Genomic DNA, 21,282 nt, shown 5'->3' with positions numbered 1-21,282 from the left:
GATTTAGTATGAATGCCAAAATTCAGTAATGTTGTTAATTTCAGAACAAAAAATGTGCAATTACCCTCACCCCCCCCCCCCCCTCCAAGACAACGGAGATATGATTGTGAATTTCAAATCCTAACATTAACATTTGTGCTAACAGTAACTCAGACAGTCAGTTTCTTAAATTACCATATTTGATTTTTAAGTGTGTTTGAAAGATCCGATCACCCATATACCGAAAACCTGAAACTTCTCTGTTTTGGTATAAATGGGATGAGGCAATAGTATTATATTTCAAACTGTAAGGTATAAGTTCAATAGTCTTTTTTGTGTCAGCTTATCTTGAAAATAAATGATTTTGGAATTACTCAGTTATAAACAGTTATTTTATGGTTCCAGAGTGAGATTTTCACTCTGCAGCAGAGTGTGCGCTGATATGAAGGTAGGAGACGAGGTACTGGCAGAAGTAAAGCTGTGAGGACGGGGCGTGAGTCGTGCTTGGGTAGCTCAGTTGGTAGAGCACTTGCCCGCGAAAGGCAAAGGTCCCGAGTTCGAGTCTCGGTCCGGCACACAGTTTTAATCTGCCAGGAAGTTTCAGTTATTTTATGGTTTATTGGAAAGCAGTTATAAATAATTACTGCATAATTTCCCAGTGTTCATTCATTTACAAAATTAATCTCTACTTTTAATGTATGCTTCAATTCTTCCTATGTAGAACTGTCCTTTCAAATTCAACACTGCTATGTGGCGTAAAGCCTGACAATTATTCATTTTAGCTACTAGTTTAGTTACATAAAACATAACTAGCTTCCACAACTGACAAAATAAGAGCATCAAATATTAACTATCTGAACTGAATGAGGCTGAACAAGGAGAGAGAAAGAAAGTGCTATGTTTCAAAACTTTTTTTTTTCAAAGATGAAGGAGAAATGAAGAGGATTTAACCGAGAGCCAGGCAGTAGAGTAAGTGTAAAACTTGATTGCAACCAACTTACAGGGAGCATGGAAAGAGAAGAAAATAATTTCTGAATGGATTTATTGAAATTAAAGGAACAAGGTTACTCATTTTTACACCCATCAGCACTGTTCTGGCTGGTGCTATTTTAATGTGGATACTGCAGTGATACCTGTATCGTTACACACTGTACTACACTAAAGTTTTATACAGCACAATAATGAAAAAGGAAGAGGCTGCTACTAAATGTTTTCACAATTATTCAGGTTGAAATTATTATTTGATTACAAGTTTCACAGCACTGTCGAACAAATACCTTGTATTTTTATCAACCAGCAACAATCCTGAAAACATTGGTCATATGAAACCCTACTCCCTCTTTCTCGCATGATATCCTGAAAGCCAGACAGATGGATGCAGTATTTCTTGACTTCCAAAATGCATTTCTCTCAGTACTGCACCAATGGTTATTAATGAAAGTTTAATTATACGGAGTATCAAACAAAATTTGTGACAGGATTAAGGATTTCTTATAGCTTTCTATAACAAAACTATCTGGAAAAAGCTACACAAATATAAAGACAGATCCTCACAAGGTTTCAAAGATCTGCAAAAATGGCAACTTCCTCTAAATGATAAGGACAGTCACACTGTGCACTTCACAAAAAGCAATCCATTGATTACATATCAGTGAGCCTTGACTGGAATCAGTCACCTTCCCTACATGTAACATTTTTTAGGGATACGAAATGGAAAGATCACATAGGCTCAGTTGTTGGTAAAGCAGTTGGCAGACATTGGTTCATTGGTAAGATATTGGGACAATGCAGTCAGTCCATAAAAGAGATCACTTACAAACAATTTGTATGACCCACAAAGCACTTGTGCAACACATCATAGAATACTGCTTAAGTATGTGGAACGCATACGAAATAGGACTAGCAGCAAATACTGAATGTATACGAATATGGGTACTATGAATGGCCACAAATTCATTTGACTCAGAGCAGAGCACCATAGAAATGTTGAAAAACCTGAAGTGCGAGACACGAAAACAAACATCAACTATCCTGTGAAAGTCTACTTAAAAAGTTTCAGGGATCAGTATTACGGGAAGGATCTACAAACCTACTATAGTTCCCAATGTATTACTCACATAAGGACCATAAAGATAAAATTAAACTAAGTACAGCATGCACACAGGCATTTATGCAGTCATTCTTCCACACTCAGGCACTTCATAGTGGTTACCAGAGTATGGGTGTAGGTGTACATAATTGGTAAAAATGTACTCCCATTTTATTTTACTCAACATGAAAGTGACAAGGAGAAAGACTGCAAATACTTCTGCTATAAATTGATTATTGTGACACTAAAGATTTAACGGAGATTGAATGAACTATGAGTATTAACTGGAATTCTACTCTACATAGGTTGTAGGATGGAACTGGAGGGAGAGGGAGAAGGCGGGGGAGAGAGGGCAGGGGGGAGGAGAGAGGGCGGGGGGGGGAGAGAGGGCGGGGGGGGGGAGAGAGGGCGGGGGGAGAGGGCGGGGGAGAGGGCGGGGGAGAGGGCGGGGGAGAGGGCGGGGGAGAGGGCGGGGGAGAGGGCGGGGGAGAGGGCGGGGGAGAGGGCGGGGGAGAGGGCGGGGGAGAGGGCGGGGGAGAGGGCGGGGGAGAGGGCGGGGGAGAGGGCGGGGGAGAGGGCGGGGGAGAGGGCGGGGGAGAGGGCGGGGGAGAGGGCGGGGGAGAGGGCGGGGGCATCCGTAGGAAAAGGAGGCGAGTAGAGTTGCTCCGACAGATGATGGCCATCTGGTTCCTGCATGGGCACGTCTCCTGGTGGCATCAGTTCTTGTGCTGGCACCGATATGATGGTGAGAGGACTGCGTTGTGAGTAATGAGAGATTCCAGTATCCCGAGCATCAGGTAGATCCGAAGGTGGTGTAGCAGCTTCCGGAACGGGCGTTGCCGGCACACGAGGCCGAAGCTAGTCCGAATGACGCACTGCAACACCAGTGTCCATCTGGATTTCATACAGGCATTGGCCACGGTGTCGTAAGATGCGGCCAGGACTCCATTTTGGCCGCCTACCATATCCCCGTACCCATACAAGGTCGGCGGGGGTGAACCGGCCAAGCGAAGGCACCCGCGTCCATGAGGTGGAAGGCCACAGAAGATGAAGTAGCATTCGGGGCTGTCGGCCATGTAAGAGCTCAGCTGGGCTGTGGTCGCCCATGGGGGTGAAACGGTAAGAAGCCCGAAATTGGAGAAGCGCATTATCAGCAGAAGAAGTCAGGAGTTTCCTCATCTGAGCCTTAAATGTGCAGACCAGTCGTTCAGCCTCACCGTTTGACTGTGGATGGAACGAAGGGAATGTGACATGTATGATGCCGTGACAGGCACAAATATACGCAAAATCGGAAGAGGCAAATTGCGGACCATTATCAGTAACAAGAGTAGAGGGATGGCCTTCCAAAGAGAAAATGCAAGCGAGAGCATTGGTGGTTGCTGCGGTGGAAGACGACGTGCAACGGACAATGAAAGGAAAGTTAGAATAGGTGTCAATAACGAGAAGCCAATAAGTACCTGAAAAAGGTCATGCGAAGTCAGCATGAATACGCTCCCAGGGCATCTCAGGCGAAGACCACGGTGACAAAGATGACTTCGGGGCGGCAGCCTGTGACACACAAGGGCCGCAGGCAGCAACCATGTGTGCGATTTCAGAGTCGATGCTGGGCCAGTACACATGACGGCGCGACAGAGATTTTGTGCGAGACACACTCCAGTGCCCTGGGTGAAGGAGGCGCAAGACCGAAGCACGTAAAGATGCAGGTACCACAACACACAGTGAAGCATTTTCAGTGGAAAGTAGGATAACACTATCCCTAGCCATGAGGCAGTAGCGCAAAGCGTAGTAGTTCCGCAACGGATCAGAAGTCTTAGCGGACGGACGATCTGGCCAACATCCAGGTGGAAACACAAAAGTTCGTCACTATCGAATGCCAGATCAGGACCTATGGGAAGGTGAGACAGTGCATCAGCATTCGCATGCTGAGCCGTTGGCCGAAAATGAATCTCATAATTGAAATGAGACAAGTAAAGAGCCCAACGCTGAAGGCAATGTGCAGACTTGTCGGGAAGTGACGTTGATGGATGAAACAAGGAAACAAGTGGTTTGTGATCCGTAACAAGATGAAATTTGGATCCATAGAGAAAAACACCAAACTTATGAAGAGCATAAATAATGGCCAAAGCTTCTTTTTCAATTTGAGAATACTTTTGTTGGGCATCCATGAGCGTTTTGAAGGCATAAGCAATGGGTTGTTCAGAGCCGTCAGAAAAACGGTGCGCAAGGACTGCACCGACCCCATATTGGGAGGCGTCCGTGGCAAGAACAAGATGTTGGCCAGGTCAAGAAGTAGCCAGGCACGGGGCCTGTTTCAGTATAGTCTTCAATTTCTGGAAAGCCGCATCACATGACGCGGACCAGTGAAAAAGCACGTTTTTATGCAACAGGCGATGCAACGGCTGAGCCACCGAAGCAGCAGACAGTAAAAACTTGTGATAGTATGCTATTTTCCCCAAGAAAGCCTGCAGTTCCTTAACAGATGTAGGGCGAGGAAAATCATCGATCGCAGTGACAGTTTGCTGAAGCGCACAAATACCATCCCAAGAGAGTTGAAACCCCAAGTACGTGATAAATGCCTGAAAAAATTTTGATTTCTGAAGATTACACTTAAGACCGGAAGTCTGTAAGACATGAAAAAGTGTGCGGAGATTTTGAAGATGTTTGTCAGTGGTGGAGCCAGTGACAACAATGTCGTCCTGGTAATTTATACACCCAGGGACAAAGAGCAATAATTGTTCCAAGAATCGCTGAAAGAGAGCAGGGGTGCTGGCAACCCCGAGTGGCAATCGTTGGTATCGATAGAGGCCGAAAGGTGTGTTAAGGACTAGAAACTGCCGAGAAGCAGCGTCGAGAGGAAGTTGGTGATAAGCTTCTGACAGGTCAAGTTTAGAAAAATACTGGCCTCCAGCAAGTTTAGTGAATTCTTCAGGTCCAGGGATAGGGTAAGTGTCGATAAGGCATTGAGCATTTACAGTGGCTTTGAAATCGCCACAGAGACGAATATCACCATTTGGCTTAGCAACGAAAACGACAGGAGAGGACCACTCACTGGAAGTGACAGAAAGCAAGACCCCTGAAGCAGTGAGACGATCCAGCTCCTGTTTCACCTGATCACGAAGGGCCACAGGAATGGGCCGAGCCTGAAAAAACTTAGGCCGAGAAGTGGGTTTGAGCGTGATATGAGCTTCAAAGTCGTTTGCACGACCTAACCCAGGAGAAAAAAGGGACGAAAATGTCGTCAACAAGCTATCCAGTTGAGCATAAGGAATAGCAGCAGAGACAATATTGACAGAGTCATCTATGGAGAACCCAAAAATGTGAAAGGAGTTGAAACCAAAAAGATTGTCCGCGTTACTATGGTCAACCACAAATATGGGAACAGTACGAACGATAGATTGGTAAGATACCTCAGCATCAAATTGTCCCAAGAGAGAAAACCTTTTTATTTTAAGTTCGTAATTACCTAGTGACAGGTGGCAGGATTGGAGAACCCAACTGAAGATACGTCTGAGAATTGATGATAGTGGCAGCAGAACCAGTATCCACCTGCATGCGAACATCTCGACCAAGTATTTGGATAGTGAGGAATAACCTCCCTGTAAGGGAAGAAGTACAATTGACAGACAACACAGGATCAGAATCAGCATCATGTTCATGAACATCATGAATGCGGTCGGATTTGCAAACGGATGACACATGACCCTTTTTTTTTTGCATTTGTGACACACGGCCCAATGTTGTGGACAATCTTCTCGTGAATGTTTCGTAAAACACCGCAGACATGAAGGAAGTTGCCATGGGTTTTGCTGCAGTTTCTTAGAGGTTTATTTACGGTTAGGCCGAGGCTGCGCTTGGGAGCGTACTGCGGCCACGTCGGCCGGTGGGGACACGCCACACGCTTCGTCAACATCGCACAGAGGTTATTCGTTGGCAGTCGTATTCAGCAATTAAAGTGTCATGGAAAATGTAGGAGGAGAACTTGAGTTTCAAGCAAATATATCCACTTGAAGGATTCAGCAAATAATCGGTTCAAAACCCTAATGGGATAAGTTCATATTGACATTGATATTGAAAAATATTTACTTGCTTATTAATGAGTTTAACTTTTACAATGGCATCGGGAAAGCACATGCAAAACCCATGTGCAGCACCAGGAATGACTGCATAGGAAACTGAAAAGTGAACATTATATATGGCCATAGCACCTGACTTGTAGAAATTTCCATATATGGGCATAGTAGCAAAAAGATTACATGTGGCTCTGGCCACTACTTCGTGGTAGCACTGCGAACTCAGGAAATAAAAGACCATTTTTCTGGTGTAGAAATGATGTGATAACTCAATTTTGTTATTCTATTGATTCCTTCATTAATTCATTCTCCAGGAATTCCAGAAAAGAACTAATAAAACGGCTTCCCAATAACCTAAATCTGCCAAACATATATGACTTACAATCTCACATTACTGTTACAGAGTTTACACAACAGTCTCTTATCCTATCGCACTTCTTCACAAGACACACAAATATTCAGCCGAGAGTACAATGATGTAAATTAATAGTCACATAATTGATTTTAATCTGAGGAAAGCAAGATCATTTAGCTACATGTATCTAAATATGTAAGCAGTTTGCATCCCCCTCTGCAACCACACACACACACACACACACACACACACACAATCACAATTTGTGCAGCTGCGTTGTCCCAGCAGGACACACAATGAAAGGTTTGCATTTTGGCAGGTGGGTTGGGGTGAGAGGTTGTGTGGGTTGGGAGCCAGGAAGTGGGACGGCAGGTAAGGATGGGGTAGCTGACAGGTCAGAGGGAGGCAGCCGGTGTGCAGGATAGGAATGTGGGACAGGGAGACAGCAGGTGTACGCGATAGGAATGTGTGACACTGGCACCGGAGCAGATGAGTTTGTGCAGCACATGGTCGTGGTGATGTGAAAGCATGGATTGGGAAGGGGTGGTTGGACAGAGGAGGAGGAGATTGTTGTGTGGGTGCAATGGGTTAGTGGAAATTGAGGCAAGGAGGATTACATGAGCAAAGCATGTGTTTGCAAGGGCAATTCTCATTTGCATAGAACAGAACAGCCGGTGCTGGGTGAGGGATCCAGATGGTACAGGCTGTGAAGCAGCCATTGAACTCAAGCATGTTGCGTTGAGCAGCATGTTCCGCCACTTGGTGGTCGATGCATTGCAGGAAATCCAAAGAAAGTCCATCATACATTACCGTGTGTTAAAAGAAGAATTGAGTGGATGGCCATCAGGTCCTGTATGTACAATGCCAACAAACACTTGGTCTGGAGTCACTATGTGTGGATTCTCTAGCCTGACTGGAACATCTATGGCCAGCTCCGACACTAGAGGCTTCAAAGGAGCAAGTGTTCCACTCGTGAGAATTACACAGTGAGCACCCTGCTCCACCAATGCCTGCATCCTATATTATGGAAAAAATAAATGCAAATAAAGTAATAGAAGTAAAACAATTTATGCCAGTATTATTCCTGTTTCATAATCAACAATAATTAATTTAGTTTCAATAACTTTATAGAGCATGGGCAAAAATAAGGAAATACCAAAAACACAACACATTGCATTACCTAATATGGTGTAGTAAACCTGTTGGCATTCAAAACAGCTTACAGCTATCTCAGACTGGTTAAATACTTGTTCTGTACGGTTTTCAAAGGAATCTTACAACATCCTTCCTGCAGAACAGAGTAGGTGGATATCGATCACACTGCCTTCTCTCTAAAGTAGACCACAAAAACTTACCAATATCGTGATATGCTGACTGTGCTGGCCAGGGGAGATGCAATAGCTGATGCTAGTGCTCAAAAAACCAGTCATGGACAATCCAATCTGTGTGAACGAGGACCCTGTCATCTTGGAACACAGAATTACTATGGGATGGACCTGGCCATGTCAACTGGTCACATAATCCGTGGCAGTAATGTGAGCTTGCAGAGTACTTATGGGGCCCATAGAATGATACAGCTGCCCAAATAATCATCACTAAACCCCAGCCATGCTCCACTCTCAGAACATACATAAACATGGTAAGAAGTTGGAAAAATTGTGAAACAAGACACATCTGACCAAATGAGATTCTTCCATTGCTCCACAGTCCATATTTTATGGCTATGAGACAATGTTTTCCTGTTACGGGACTCTGCATCACTGATGAGTGGTTCTGGAATTCCAATTTGCCTTGCAATTCCCTGCTTATGGAGCTCGCTTCACAGTTTTTTGATGCTGACAGGGTTTGTGAGTGCCACATTCAGTTCTACAGTAACTTTTGCAGCTGTCCTACTCTCATTTTTTGTCAGATCCTTTTCAATGACTGACTGACTCAGGATCACTCAACACACACTTCCAATTGTGATGTGGCTTAGCGGATGATGCTTTTCTGCATGTGGTACAAATGTTCAGTACAGTGCCTCTTGAAGCACCAAACACTTCAACTCCTTTGGTTATACAAGCATCCACTATATGAGTGCCAACCATTTGCCCACATCTGAATACACTTAGCTCTAACATATAGTACTCACGACTACACAGTTATGACTACAACTGACACTTGCAGTGTATTGTGCACATTGTACAGGTGCCATTCACGGCCAAAAACAATAGCGCAACCTGTAGGCTTGATTAGCATCTACATTTATGTTGAGCATGCATGTCTTGTGATGTTTGCACATTTCTGTCCAACTCCTGTATGTAATATTGTAAAGAAGCCTAAAAGTTTTGTACCTATCGCTTAGAGAACACGAAACCAAACAACCAAGTCACATTACTGTGTTACTCCTAGTTACAGAGATATCGTGTATCACTTCAGGTTAGGGGTCAGATAACAGACGTGATGCACCACACACTTCTGATAGCATCTTACAATAGTCCATCGATACAAGAGATGGCCTGTGTCCATAGACCATCTTCCTCAAGCTTAGACATGGCTAATCTAGCCCAACGAGCACAGTGAGATCAGCCCAGACTAAGCAGCTACTGATTCATTGGACATCATATGTTGCTTGCAATACCTCATAGATCATTATGAGATTCAATGGCTGCATAATTTTTCCATGATCTACATGTATATGTTCCAAGTTATGAGAGAATTTTACTTTCTACTGACATAGGGCTTGTCTTTTTTAATGTAATTTTGATATCGTTATGATATGACAGCCTCTCAAAAGGAACAATTTCATTTGAATCTATCCAAGGCTGCTAGGCACAAGACTTTTTATTAGTGTATGCATCTCCCATGCAGCATGGCACATTACCTTCTTGTCAGTTTCACAAAATGCTGTTAGAGAATTTCTGACAATTGCCTTGTATTGCACAGTCTAGCTAAATGTACAATTTTGTTGAAATTAAAACACAGCGCAGTACACACAATGAGAAACTACACAGTGAACAATTTAGAAAGCAGTACTGAGAGAGTAGGTTAATGCACAATATTCAATGATCACTAAAGGAATATAATCAAAAACATTCAATAAAAGAGAGAGAATCCTTTTTCCTTCACAAAAAATACAAGATAAGAAGATCATGAGATTGCACATACAAACTAGAAGAAAGATGAAAGAAGGTGCAAAAAACTTATAATGAACATTTACTAAATCAACTGCAGAAGAGATGAAAAGAGGGTCTGGAACTGTTGATCTTGGTTTGAGCTTGGCCTATTAGTTTTAGCTGTTCATATGTTGGGAAGTCATTGGATAAATGGAAGATAATTTTACAATACTGTTTCAGAACAAATCAGACTATCTGTTCTGTTCTTTATTTTTAGCTGCATAATTTAAATGAACTGTATTTACTGCCTGTTACCTTGATGTGTTGGTATGGCCCACTATCAGCTACTAGTGCTCTGTATGTACCTACGCAAATCTGTTTTACTTACAAGATGTACCACTTATCTAATATGCTTCTAGCTGCTTTGTAAGTTCACCACAACGCCACCTGAACCACTGGACTGATTTCACAAAACTTGGTACACATATTCCCTACTGTCAGCCAACAATCACTATGGGCATAAGAATGACGAAAAATATTTATCATTTACTACTATTTCGCTGTTCATGCAGTATAAGTACTGTATGAGGCATGATGTTATAATTTTTTACTTCTTTACTACTAACTGTATTTGTGACATATTTTACAAACAGTACAGACATATACCACTCAGTGCAACTGCAAAATTATATCATTGTGTGACACAGTTAAGGAGATGTGTTGTTATAAAGACTGAGATATGAGAAAATCTGCCACACCAAGCACGACATTTAAATTTATTACTTCTTTGTTACTAAAGCTATTTGCAATAAATTTCACAGACAGTATCCATGTATGCCTCTGAATGTACAGGGTGACAATTATTGAACTATATGAATGAAAAAAAACATAAATTAGTTACAAAATACAGTGCGCACACACTTTATTCAACATATAAACATCATTACAGATATTCAAATTAGGTTATGACATTTTCTATACGCCTGCCATCATTGGTGATGATGTGGTGCAGTTGAGTAGCAAAATTCTGCATGACCTGCTGCAGTGTTGAAACACCGATGCTGTCAATGATGTCCTGAATGGCTGTTTTCAGCTCAGCAATGGTTTTTTGGTTATTGCTGTACACCTTGCCTTTAATATAGCCCAACAAAAAGGAGCAGCATGTGTTCAGATCTGGAGAATATGGCAGCCAATCGAGGCTCATGCCATTCATCTCTGGGTACCCCACAACCAGAATGCAGTCCCCAATGTGCTCCTCCAGAACATCCAAAATTCACCTGCTTCGATGGACTCGAGCTCCGTCTTGCAAGAACCACATCTTGACAGAATCAGGGTCACTTTGGATAATGGGGATGAAATTGTCTTCCAAAACCTTCACATACCGTTCAGAAGTCACCTTGCCATCAAGGAATATCACACTAATTATTCTGCGACTGGACATTGGACATCACACACTCACCTGTTGAGGATGAAGAGACTTCTCAATCATGAAGTGCGGATTCTCAGTCCCCCAAATGCTCCAATTTTGCTTATTGACAAACCCATCCAAATGAAAGTGGGCTTGGCCAATAAACCAAACCATACAGCACATACTAATTTCCACCACGTCCTACGACCAACCGTGCAGTTTGAACATCCTAATGCAAACTGTTCAGAAGTTATGATGATTTTATTTCATGTAGTTCAATAACTTTCACCCTGTACCTACAATGTTGTATCACTGTATGACATAGTTCAGAAGATATGACCTCATAAACATTAAGCACAATAATGTCATAAACATTAAGCACAATGCCAGACACTGCATGGAACAAACATGGATCCACAGCTATAAATAGATACTCTAACAATCCTACATTTCTTATCTAGGAAATTAATAAAATACTTATGTCCTCAAAACAACTGTTGCTTCATGAATGCATTTTCAATCTGCAGCAGAGCACACACACATTTGAAATTTTCTGGCAGATGGAAACTGTGTGTCAGAGTGGCTCAAACTTGGGACTTATGCCTTTCACGGGCAAGCACTTTACCGACTGAGCTATCCAACCACAGCTCGCAAACCACACTCACAACTTTACTTCTGCCAGTACCTCATCTCCTTCAGAACTTCACAGAAATTCTTCTGCAAACCTCATGAAACTAGCGCTCCTGGATGAAAGAATTTTGTATAGACATGGCTTAGCCTCAGCCTGGGGGATTGTTTCCAGAATGAACAAAAAAATTAAGCATATTTATAAAGATAAAATTATATGCAAATTTTCCTTAAAAATATAAAATATTTTGCAAATATTCCAAAATTGAATATTTTACTATAATTAATGACTATTAGTGTGTTTCTTCAAAATTCTACACATCAAGAGGACTAATGTTTAATGCAGAATGCTACATGGAATCTAAGATGAAGAGAGGGCCTGAAATAACTGATGGCTGATTAGATGTATGCCCACTTACAGAATGACAGCTATGATAGAGACTTTTACAAACATGTAATAGCTTTCTGCAGCCTGATGTACATTTTTAAATCTCTAATTACATCCCTCCCTAAGTTTTGTTGAATCACTGACATTTACCTCGCTCCCCAAGACCCACCCCCCGCTCTCTCTCTCTACCCCTTTGCAAGGAGACATATGAAGCAAGTTGGTGCAGTTGCAGTTAAGCCACTACACTCTATTTAAGAGTAGCAGGGTTCAAATACATATATAGGTTTTCCATGGTTTCTCTAAACCACTTAAAGTGAATTATTTGCTAAAGGCACACCCAATTACTACCACCCACTTCTGCCTCAAATGGCCTACATGTTAACCAGATAAACCTAAACTGTTCTGGATCACTCTTTCACAAAATGCCATCAGTGATATTCAATGGGTGTGCCCAGTACTAACCTATTTAGCACAAAAAGTCTTTCTTCAAAGTTAAAATCAGCCTGACAAAACAATCAAACAGGTATAAAATCCCCAATGTTAAAAGATGTTTTTTTTTTTTTTTTCGCAAAGCAAATCATTCTGAAAAATGCTACTACACTTACCCAAATCCAGGACTGAAGCACCAATAATTTATTTGCTTTCCCTTGTTACTTGTCAGATTCGATGTTCTGTTAGATAACCAAGTATCTGTCTTGCTCTTAGTTGACTTGAATTCCTCATAAGTTATAAAGACCTACAAATAATGGTAACATTACATTATGACTCATTTCACATAACATATGCATGTGACTATGTCACATACTAACAGACACAAGGACCAATAGAGCGCTTTAAAACTGAAAAGTGATGAAAGTGGTAATCTGTGCCATGATTAACACCCAAGCTGAAAAAAGCTCAATCACAAACTACATTTTTATCAATGGGAAATAAAGTGCAAAAACCAAGACATTTTTCTTAAACAACAATGGCAATATAAAAATTATTCAAAATTTACCACAAAAGGAGATTTCTATATTTTCCTACTGAACACTTCTTCAAAGCCTGCTAACTTTATAAACACACAGATCAATATTCACAAATAGCAAAATTCATAAATAAACCATTTCACATAATTTATTTCTTTTGAGCTGTTGCGCAGTTTCATCAAGAGAGAACTACATTCTACCATAGATCACAAATCAGGCACATGCTGATATGCTATGCATAAACCATCAATATCTCTTGGTGGAAGACATTCAGAGAGATACAGGCAGATTCATCACTCTTAAAGCAACATTTGGAACTCTTCAGACTGTTTCAGGCTTGGTCCAACAACTAATTACTTCAAAAATAATGAAAATTTACTGGCACCAAGTTTACATGTGACACAGAGGCAAAAATCAAATTTCAGAAACTTGTTTTTTTCTTTCTCATGTTTAAATGTTAGGCATGAATCAATTCTGTTAGTCCAATTAAATATCAGTTTTCAATATTCAGTTGTTTTACACGAATTTCATCTGTTAATCACCTGTTCTTGTTTTGTCAGTATAATTAAGTGAGATTATCAGTATTTTCAAAGCCAATACCCACCACCCAGCATAAATTTACATTCCAACTAGTACTGCAGGTACTGAGTCAAATGCTTTTCAAAAATCACGAATGTCTTGACGATGTTTTCAAGATACCTCATTTATGTTTGAGCTCAGAATATGTTCCAAGATTTTACAACAAATCAATGTCAAGGATATTGGATGGCAGTTTTGTGGATAACTTCTTATTGATGAAAGGATGAAATATAAAAATGCAACAAATGAAGCAAGCAAGAGGGAATACAGACATCTAGAAAATGAGACAAACAGGATGTACAAAATGGCTAGAGAACAAATGCAAGGCTAGAGAAGCTTGTATTATAGGAGAGAGATGGATACCATCAACAGGAAAATTAAAGAGGCCTTTGGAGGAAAGAGAAGCAGCTCAGATGCAAAACCAAGACTAAGCAAAGAAGGGAAATGTGAAAGATGGAAGGAGTATAGTGGGGCTACACACAGGAAATGAGTTCTATGGCAATATTATAGAGAGGGTAGAGGAAGTAGCTTAAGTTGAGGTGGGAAATTCAATACTGTGAGAAGAATTTGACAGAGCACTGGCAGACCTAAGCTGAAACAAGGCCTCTGGAGCAGATAATGTTCCCTCATTAACTACCAATATCACTCAGAGGGCCAACCATGACAAAAGTATTCCACCTACAGTGCAAGATGTATGGGACAAACAACGTACCCTCACACTTCAAGAATAATGTAATAATTCCAATTCCAAAGACTTCAGGTGCTGAAAGGTGTGAATATTACTGAACAATCAGTTTAATAAGCTTTGGTTACAAAATACTGACATGAATTATTTACAGAAGAATGGGAAGCTGGTGGATGCCGACCTCAAGGAAGATCAGTTTGGGTTCTGAAGAAATATAGGAACATGTGAAGCAATACTGACTGGCTACGACTTCACCTAGGAAACAGTTAAGAAAGGTGAACCTATGTTTGTAGCATCCACTGGTTTAGAAAAAGCACTTGGTAATCTCAAGTGGAATTCTGAAAGTGGCAGAAACAGACAGTATTAATAAGAGTTGAATGGCATGGAATCAAAGCAGTGGTTAAGAAGGGTGTGAGACAGGTTTGTAGACCAGATTTAGACCATCTGTACACAGACCAAGCAATAAAGGAAAAAAAGGAAGAATTGGAGATGGAATTAGAGCTAAAGGAGAAGAAATTATAACTTTTGAGGTTTGCCTGTGAGATTATAATTCTGACAGAAACAGCAAAGGACTTGGAAGAGCAATTAAACAGAATGGACAGTGTCTTGAAAGAATGATACAACATGAACATCAACAAAAGTAAAATTAGAATAATGGAATTTAGTCCAATTAAATCAGGTGATGCTGAGGGAATTAGGTTAGGAAACAAGACACTAAAAGTAGCAAATGAGTTTTGGTATTTGAAAAGCAAAATAACTGATGATGGCTGAAGTAGAGAGGATATGAAATGTACACTAGCAGTGGCAAGATAAGTGTTTCTGAAGAAGGTAAATCTGCTAACATTGGGTCTAGATTTAAGTATTAGGAAGTCTTTTCTGAAAGTATCTGTACAGTCATGTATGGAAGTGAAACATGGACAAAAACAGTTCATAGAAGAAGAAAATAGAAGCTTTTAAAAGGTGGTGCTACAGAAGAATGCTGAAGATTATGTGGGTAGATCACATAACTAATAAGGAGATACTCCACAAAATTGGGGAGAAAAGAAATCTGTGGCACTACCTGACTAGAAGAAGGGATCAGTTGATAGGACACATTCTAAGACATCAAGGAGTCACCAATTTAGTACTGGAGGGAAATTTGTGTGTGCTTTGGGGGAGGGGGGGGGGGGAGGTAAAAATTGTACAAGAAGACCAAGAGATGAATATGCTAAGCAGGTTGAAATGGGTTTAATTTGGAGTAGCTATTCAAAGTTGAAGAAGAGGCTTGCACAAGATAAGAGTAGTATGGTAGTGTGGAGAGCTGCATCAAACCAGTCTTCAGATCAACGACTATGACTAACACAACAACAACAACAACAACAACAAATCAATATCTCCATAACATAAAAAAGAGAGAGTATAATGCTCTTACAGATGTCAGTGACTATGTAAGGAGGAAGGAGGAGGAGGTCAGTCAAGAAAGATGTTTAAAAATCTTATCCACATGGATTAATGAATCTGAAACTGTTTGCTACACCCCACCTACATCACTCACATTTGGTGAAAACTGTGAGAAATGATCACTGGTGGTACATTACTGCACCCCAATTTGGGGACTGGAGAGGAGGAGAGGAGGGTTGGAGAGGGGGGAGGGGGGAGGGGGGAGGGGAGGAGGGAGAGGGTAGGGAGGAGAGGGGGAGGAGGGGGGAGGAGTGTGGAGGAGTGTGGAGGAGGAGGTAGGAGAGGGGAGGGGGAGGAGGGGTAGGAGACGGGAGGAGGGGGAGCAGGGGGAGGAGGGGGAAGAGGGGGAGCAGGGGGAGGAGGGGGAAGAGGGGGAGCAGGGGGAGGAGGGGGAAGAGGGGGAGCAGGGGGAGGAGGGGGAAGAGGGGGCAGGGAGGGGTGAGGGGCGAGGAGCAATGGGAGGGGAGGGGAGTGATGGGAGGGGAGGGGAGTGATGGGAGGGGAGTGAGGGGACGTGTGTGAGGGGGGGGTGAGGGAGGGGGAGGGGGAGGGGGGTGGGGGGTAGGAGGGTAGGTGTGTGAGGGAAGGGGAGGGGAAGTGTAGGAGGGGGTGCGTGGGAGGGGAGGCGTGGGAGGGGAGGCGTGGGAGGGGAGGCGTGGGAGGGGAGGCGTGGGAGGGGAGGCGTGGGAGGGGAGGCGTGGGAGGGGAGGCGTGGGAGGGGAGGCGTGGGAGGGGAGGCGTGGGAGGGGAGGCGTGGGAGGGGAGGCGTGGGAGGGGAGGCGTGGGAGGGGAGGCGTGGGAGGGGAGGCGTGGGAGGGGAGGCGTGGGAGGGGAGGCGTGGGAGGGGAGGCGTGGGAGGGGAGGCGTGGGAGGGGAGGCGTGGGAGGGGAGGCGTGGGAGGGGAGGCGTGGGAGGGGAGGCGTGGGAGGGGAGGCGTGGGAGGGGAGGCGTGGGAGGGGAGGTTAGAGGGGGAGCGATGGGGAGGGGCGGGAGGAGAGGGCTGGGCAGGGGAGGGGAGGGAGGGAGGTGGAGGATGGTGGGAGGGGAGGGGAGGGAAGGGCAGGGAAGGGTGGGAGGTGGAGGGGGCATGGGAGGGGAGGGGAAGGAGGTGGAGGGGATGTGAGGGAGGGAGGGGGAGGGGATGGGAGGGGGAGAGAGAGAGAGCAGGGAGGGGAGGGAGGCGGAGGGGGAGGGGAGGGGGAGAGAGAGAGAGAGAGAGAGAGAGAGAGAGAGAGAGAGAGCAGGTGGTGGTGAGGGGCGTGTAAATTTACAAGTTCACCGGATGTACTGAATACAGCATTCCTCCCAATCAGTTAGATTTTAGTAAATAAGCAAATATATCATCATTTATGTACCAGGTTGGTGCATAAGTCCAAAGCGATTTTGTTTCGCATGTTGGTATTCTGGTTATTATGGGTTATTTTATATAAGGATGTATAGGCATATATCACTAGGGGGTAAGGTAGATCAGGGTGTATACGTGGACAAGGAAAAAAAATTCCCGGATTTCTCCCGGATTTCCCGGTTAAAAATACACTTTCTCCCGGGTGAAAATGCACTTTTTCCGTGTTAAGTGACAGTATACTCTTCCTCGGCGCTGTAAATCTCATCAATCCTTCGAACATTTATGGTTTTATATACCGACGTAGAATTTTCCGGCACTTTAGAATACGTGACTCGGGGGTGGGTTGCACGTTTTGAAAGACCTCTGATGTGCAGCAAGATGTACGCTGCATATTTTCGAATTACGAAGGTATAAATCTGAATTCTGCCAAACAACGCATGTCACTTTCCGAAACATTGAAATCGAGATTATGATGGGCTTCTGTGAGCCAGTCATAGCTCATGTCACGTGATCTCGCCAGCTGATGACAGCATAGGACACGTGATATAGTCAGCCAATATCAAGATCACTCTTAAGTAGCGCGAACACACAAATAAGAAAAGTTAATGGTTTAAATTAATATACGTAGCACTCACATATAATACTGGTCTCAAAGATTAATAAGTTGGAAGAAAAGTTAAGCTTCCACATATAATGTTGATCTTTTCTTGCGCGTGTTACACTTTAAGATACATCACCCAAATGTGGCAGTAAAATTTTTAATAACGACGTAAATTTCTGATCTTCTGGGCTAATTTTTCTAAATGGTCGTCTTCAAAGAGTTGATTTTTAAATCAGAGTCAAAAGCTTTCTGATTTAAGAAGTTCATCGTAAATTCTCGCACATAGTTCATCTTGTGCAAATAGAAATTTGCTTTGAATGTAACGCTTCTCAAACCACCATTCGCAATATTTTCCCGCGATCTGTTAGAAATAGGTTCGTTTCAGCGGTTGCAAGAGAGCGCCAGATAACAGACGTCACCGCGCTTGCGCAGCTACGATGACGCAGGAAGCCCATATATACGTTTGTATGTGTAAAACATTAAAAGATCTTACATTATGTCATAAAAGAAACAAGACATCAGAGGATACTTCGAAAGCATCGGAATTTCGTGAACCATACTAAAATGCATAACTCGGCTTAAAATGCACACTCGTATGTAAATTTTCTTGGAGTACCAGTACCGTATTATCTCATGTTTGGTTCTTTATTATGGCATAATTCCATACGTGCTCTTGAAATGCAGCGAACAGTTGAAACTAGCCAATAGTGTGAAATTAAATACTTCGTTTCAAATAAATTGACTGCCTCAGCAGATATAATTAATGAAAGCCAAATCTCTTTAGCAAACCAGCAAAAATAACTTCATTGTTCCGCAAGGTGATTAATGCTTGACTGTCAGAAAGGTGGAAATAATATCTGAAACTAATAACGTATTTTGGCCATCCATAACTATGCGAACGTATTTTAACAAAATACACAAAAATCCATTTTGTTCTCATTTAACGTGAGAGCAACAAACGAAGAGGAAACAACAAAATCACTGAACGTAAACACAGGTCATGGGGAGACGACCCACCTCTCCACCACAACTCAAACTGCTCTGTGCATCAGCCCCGGATCTACGATACTTCCGAACCGGGGCAATATTAAGTAGTGGCGCCCAGCCACACTTCTGTAACCAGAAGCGGGAGAAGATACTACTCATACGCGACTCAACTGCGCATGCGCAAGATCCCGCGCGCAACTGCTCAAACGAATCTAATTTAAACAGTTGTCACGTCACACTCATCGGAGACAATTTGTTGATATGAAGCATTGCAATCTTCCTAAAACCTTTGACACACTTTGCTGTTGGCAGACGTTTGTATGAGCACTGCTTTGTTGTTGTATATGGCACATTTCCGTGGCAACTTAAGTTTTATTTTCGTTTTTCTTTCTCTCGTTCATGTTTTGTTGCTGCAGTATTATTCTGCAGTAGCTGGATACAGTAACATCCTTTGTTAGAGTATTGGTTCTTACCAGTCAAAATCACAAAAATTTAAGCAAAAACTAAAACCATGGAAAATTCGTTTTTCCCGGTTTTCTCCCGGATGAAAAAATTCCCGGGTTTTTCCCAGATCTCCCGGTTCGTATACACCCTGTAGATAATGCCTACAGGAAAATTAAACAGACCTTTGATGAAAAGAGAACCATTCTATCAGAACTACTGGCAGCCTTGGAAGAGCCAACCCTGATAAAACTCTACAGTCTGGTGAGCAAGATGTACCAGACACGCGAAATACCTTAGACTTCAAGAAGAATATAATAATTCCAATCCCAAAGAAATCAGGTGTTGACACGTGTGAAAATTAACATGAATTCTTTACATACGAATGGAAAAATGGGTACAAGCCGACCTCAGGGAAGATCGGTTTAGATTCTATAGAAATTTTGGAACACGTGAGGTAATACTGACCCTACAACTTATCTTAGAAGAAGGAAAGGCAAACCTACGTTTCTACCATTTGTCAACTTGGAGAAGGCTTTTGACAATGTTGACTGAAATACTCTCAGATTCGAAGGTGGCAGGGATCAAATACTGGGAGCGAAAGGCTGTTTATAATTTGTACAGAAACCAGATGGCAGTTACAAGAGTCGAGGGGCATGAAAGGGAGGCAGTGGTTGAGAAGAGAGGGAGACAGGGTTTTAGCCTATCCCCAATGTTATTCAATCTGTATATTGAGCATGCAGTAAAGGAAACAAAAGAAAAATTCAGAGTAGGAATTAAAATCCGTGTACAAGAAATAAAAACTTTGAGGTTTGCCGATGACTTTGTAATTCTGTCAGAGACAGCAAAGGACCTGGAAGAGCAGCTGAACGGAATGGACAGTGTCTTGAAAGGAGGTCATCGGAAGTACTTGGAGATGAAGCTTGCACAGGATAGAGTTGCATGGAGAGCCGCATCAAACCAGTGTCTTGACTGAAGACCACAACAACAACATGGTTTTATTTACTGATTGTCATTTTTTATTTATAGTTCACTGTTGCTATTTGATTTAATCTATTGTCGTTTTGTCATCTGGAGGTAGTGAGTGGAGCTGTGGACGCTAGAAAATGGAGTGTCAAGTGGAGAAACAGGAACATTTCCGAGCTATTCTTCTGTTTGAGTTCAATAGAGGGGTGACAGCAGCAAAGGCGGCCAGAAACATGTGTTGTGTATGGGGATAATGCCATCAGACAGAGCACAGCAAGAAAATCGCTTTCTCATTTTAAAGAGGTTTGTTTCAATGTTAGTGAGTCTCCACATTCAGGGAGACCTTCAGGGTTTGATGAAGACCATTTAAACACATTAATCCACAACAGTCCATGTCAGTGCACTCAAGAACTGGCAAATGTGTTGAACTGTGATCATTCCACCATCGTGCAACATTTACATGCAACGGGGAAGGTTCAAAAATTGGGTGTATGGGTACTGCATGCTTAAGCTAAAATCACAAAAATCAGTGGATGGCCATAGTGCATCTCTGCTTATTCATCATCAATTGGTTCATGAACAACACCAACCATTCCTATCCCGTATCGTTAATGGTGACCAGAAATGGTGTCTTTATACTGATGTAAGGAAAAGAAAGGAATGGTTCAGACCAAACAAAGCAGCAACTCCCCATACAGAGACCAGTGCACATCCACCAAAGGATGACGGTGTAGTGTACTATAAATTGCTTTCCTGAGGTGTAACCACTGCTGCTGACATTTATAGTCTTGACGTCTTGCAGATGCTACCCAAGAACAAGAAAAAGGAAGACTGCACAAAATGATGCTACTCCACGATAACGACCACCAATATTCTGCTAGACTACCCAAAAACACTATACAGGAGTCATCTGCACCCATCTTATTAACTTGATCTTCCAGATAAAAACACGCTCCACCTCAAAACCATGTGATTTCTATAGTCCCAGAATTGAAAGCTTTCCCAGCATTAGAAGACCATTGTAAACAGTGAAGGAGAATATACTACTGGTGGCTTAGTCTCTTTTACATGTACCTGTTGTGTTTATTAAACTTATGGGAAAATGCTACAAATTTGTGCACTAACCCAATATCTCATTCCATCTATAAAGATAAAATGTGCTTATCTCCAAATAAATAAAGGAGCAGCAGCACCAGTGCTCGCAGTGTGGTTTCAGTTGCCTGAAACTACAGTCGTGTGTGTGAGTTACGTTTGCGTAT

At 42.5% G+C, this 21,282-nt stretch overlaps 1 protein-coding gene across 1 annotated transcript in view; it reads right to left on the bottom strand.

Annotated features, from left to right (window-relative positions):
* The window catches only part of LOC124787859 (regulator of telomere elongation helicase 1 homolog), a 106,619-nt gene that overhangs the window by 67,397 nt on the left and 17,940 nt on the right, over positions 1–21,282 (bottom strand). Inside the window, exons 8-9 of the mRNA XM_047254822.1 lie at positions 12,617–12,747; positions 7,304–7,510 (exon numbers count right to left, since the gene is read on the bottom strand). Of these exons, the coding sequence (XP_047110778.1) occupies positions 7,304–7,510; positions 12,617–12,747 (338 nt within the window). The remainder of the gene's footprint in view (positions 1–7,303; positions 7,511–12,616; positions 12,748–21,282) is intronic.

Source organism: Schistocerca piceifrons, chromosome 3, assembly GCF_021461385.2.
Source record: "Schistocerca piceifrons isolate TAMUIC-IGC-003096 chromosome 3, iqSchPice1.1, whole genome shotgun sequence".
Taxonomy (NCBI): Eukaryota; Metazoa; Arthropoda; class Insecta; order Orthoptera; family Acrididae; genus Schistocerca; species Schistocerca piceifrons.
The sequence above is the reverse complement of the archived record's forward strand: the minus strand, read 5'-3'. Positions and strand labels throughout refer to the sequence as shown.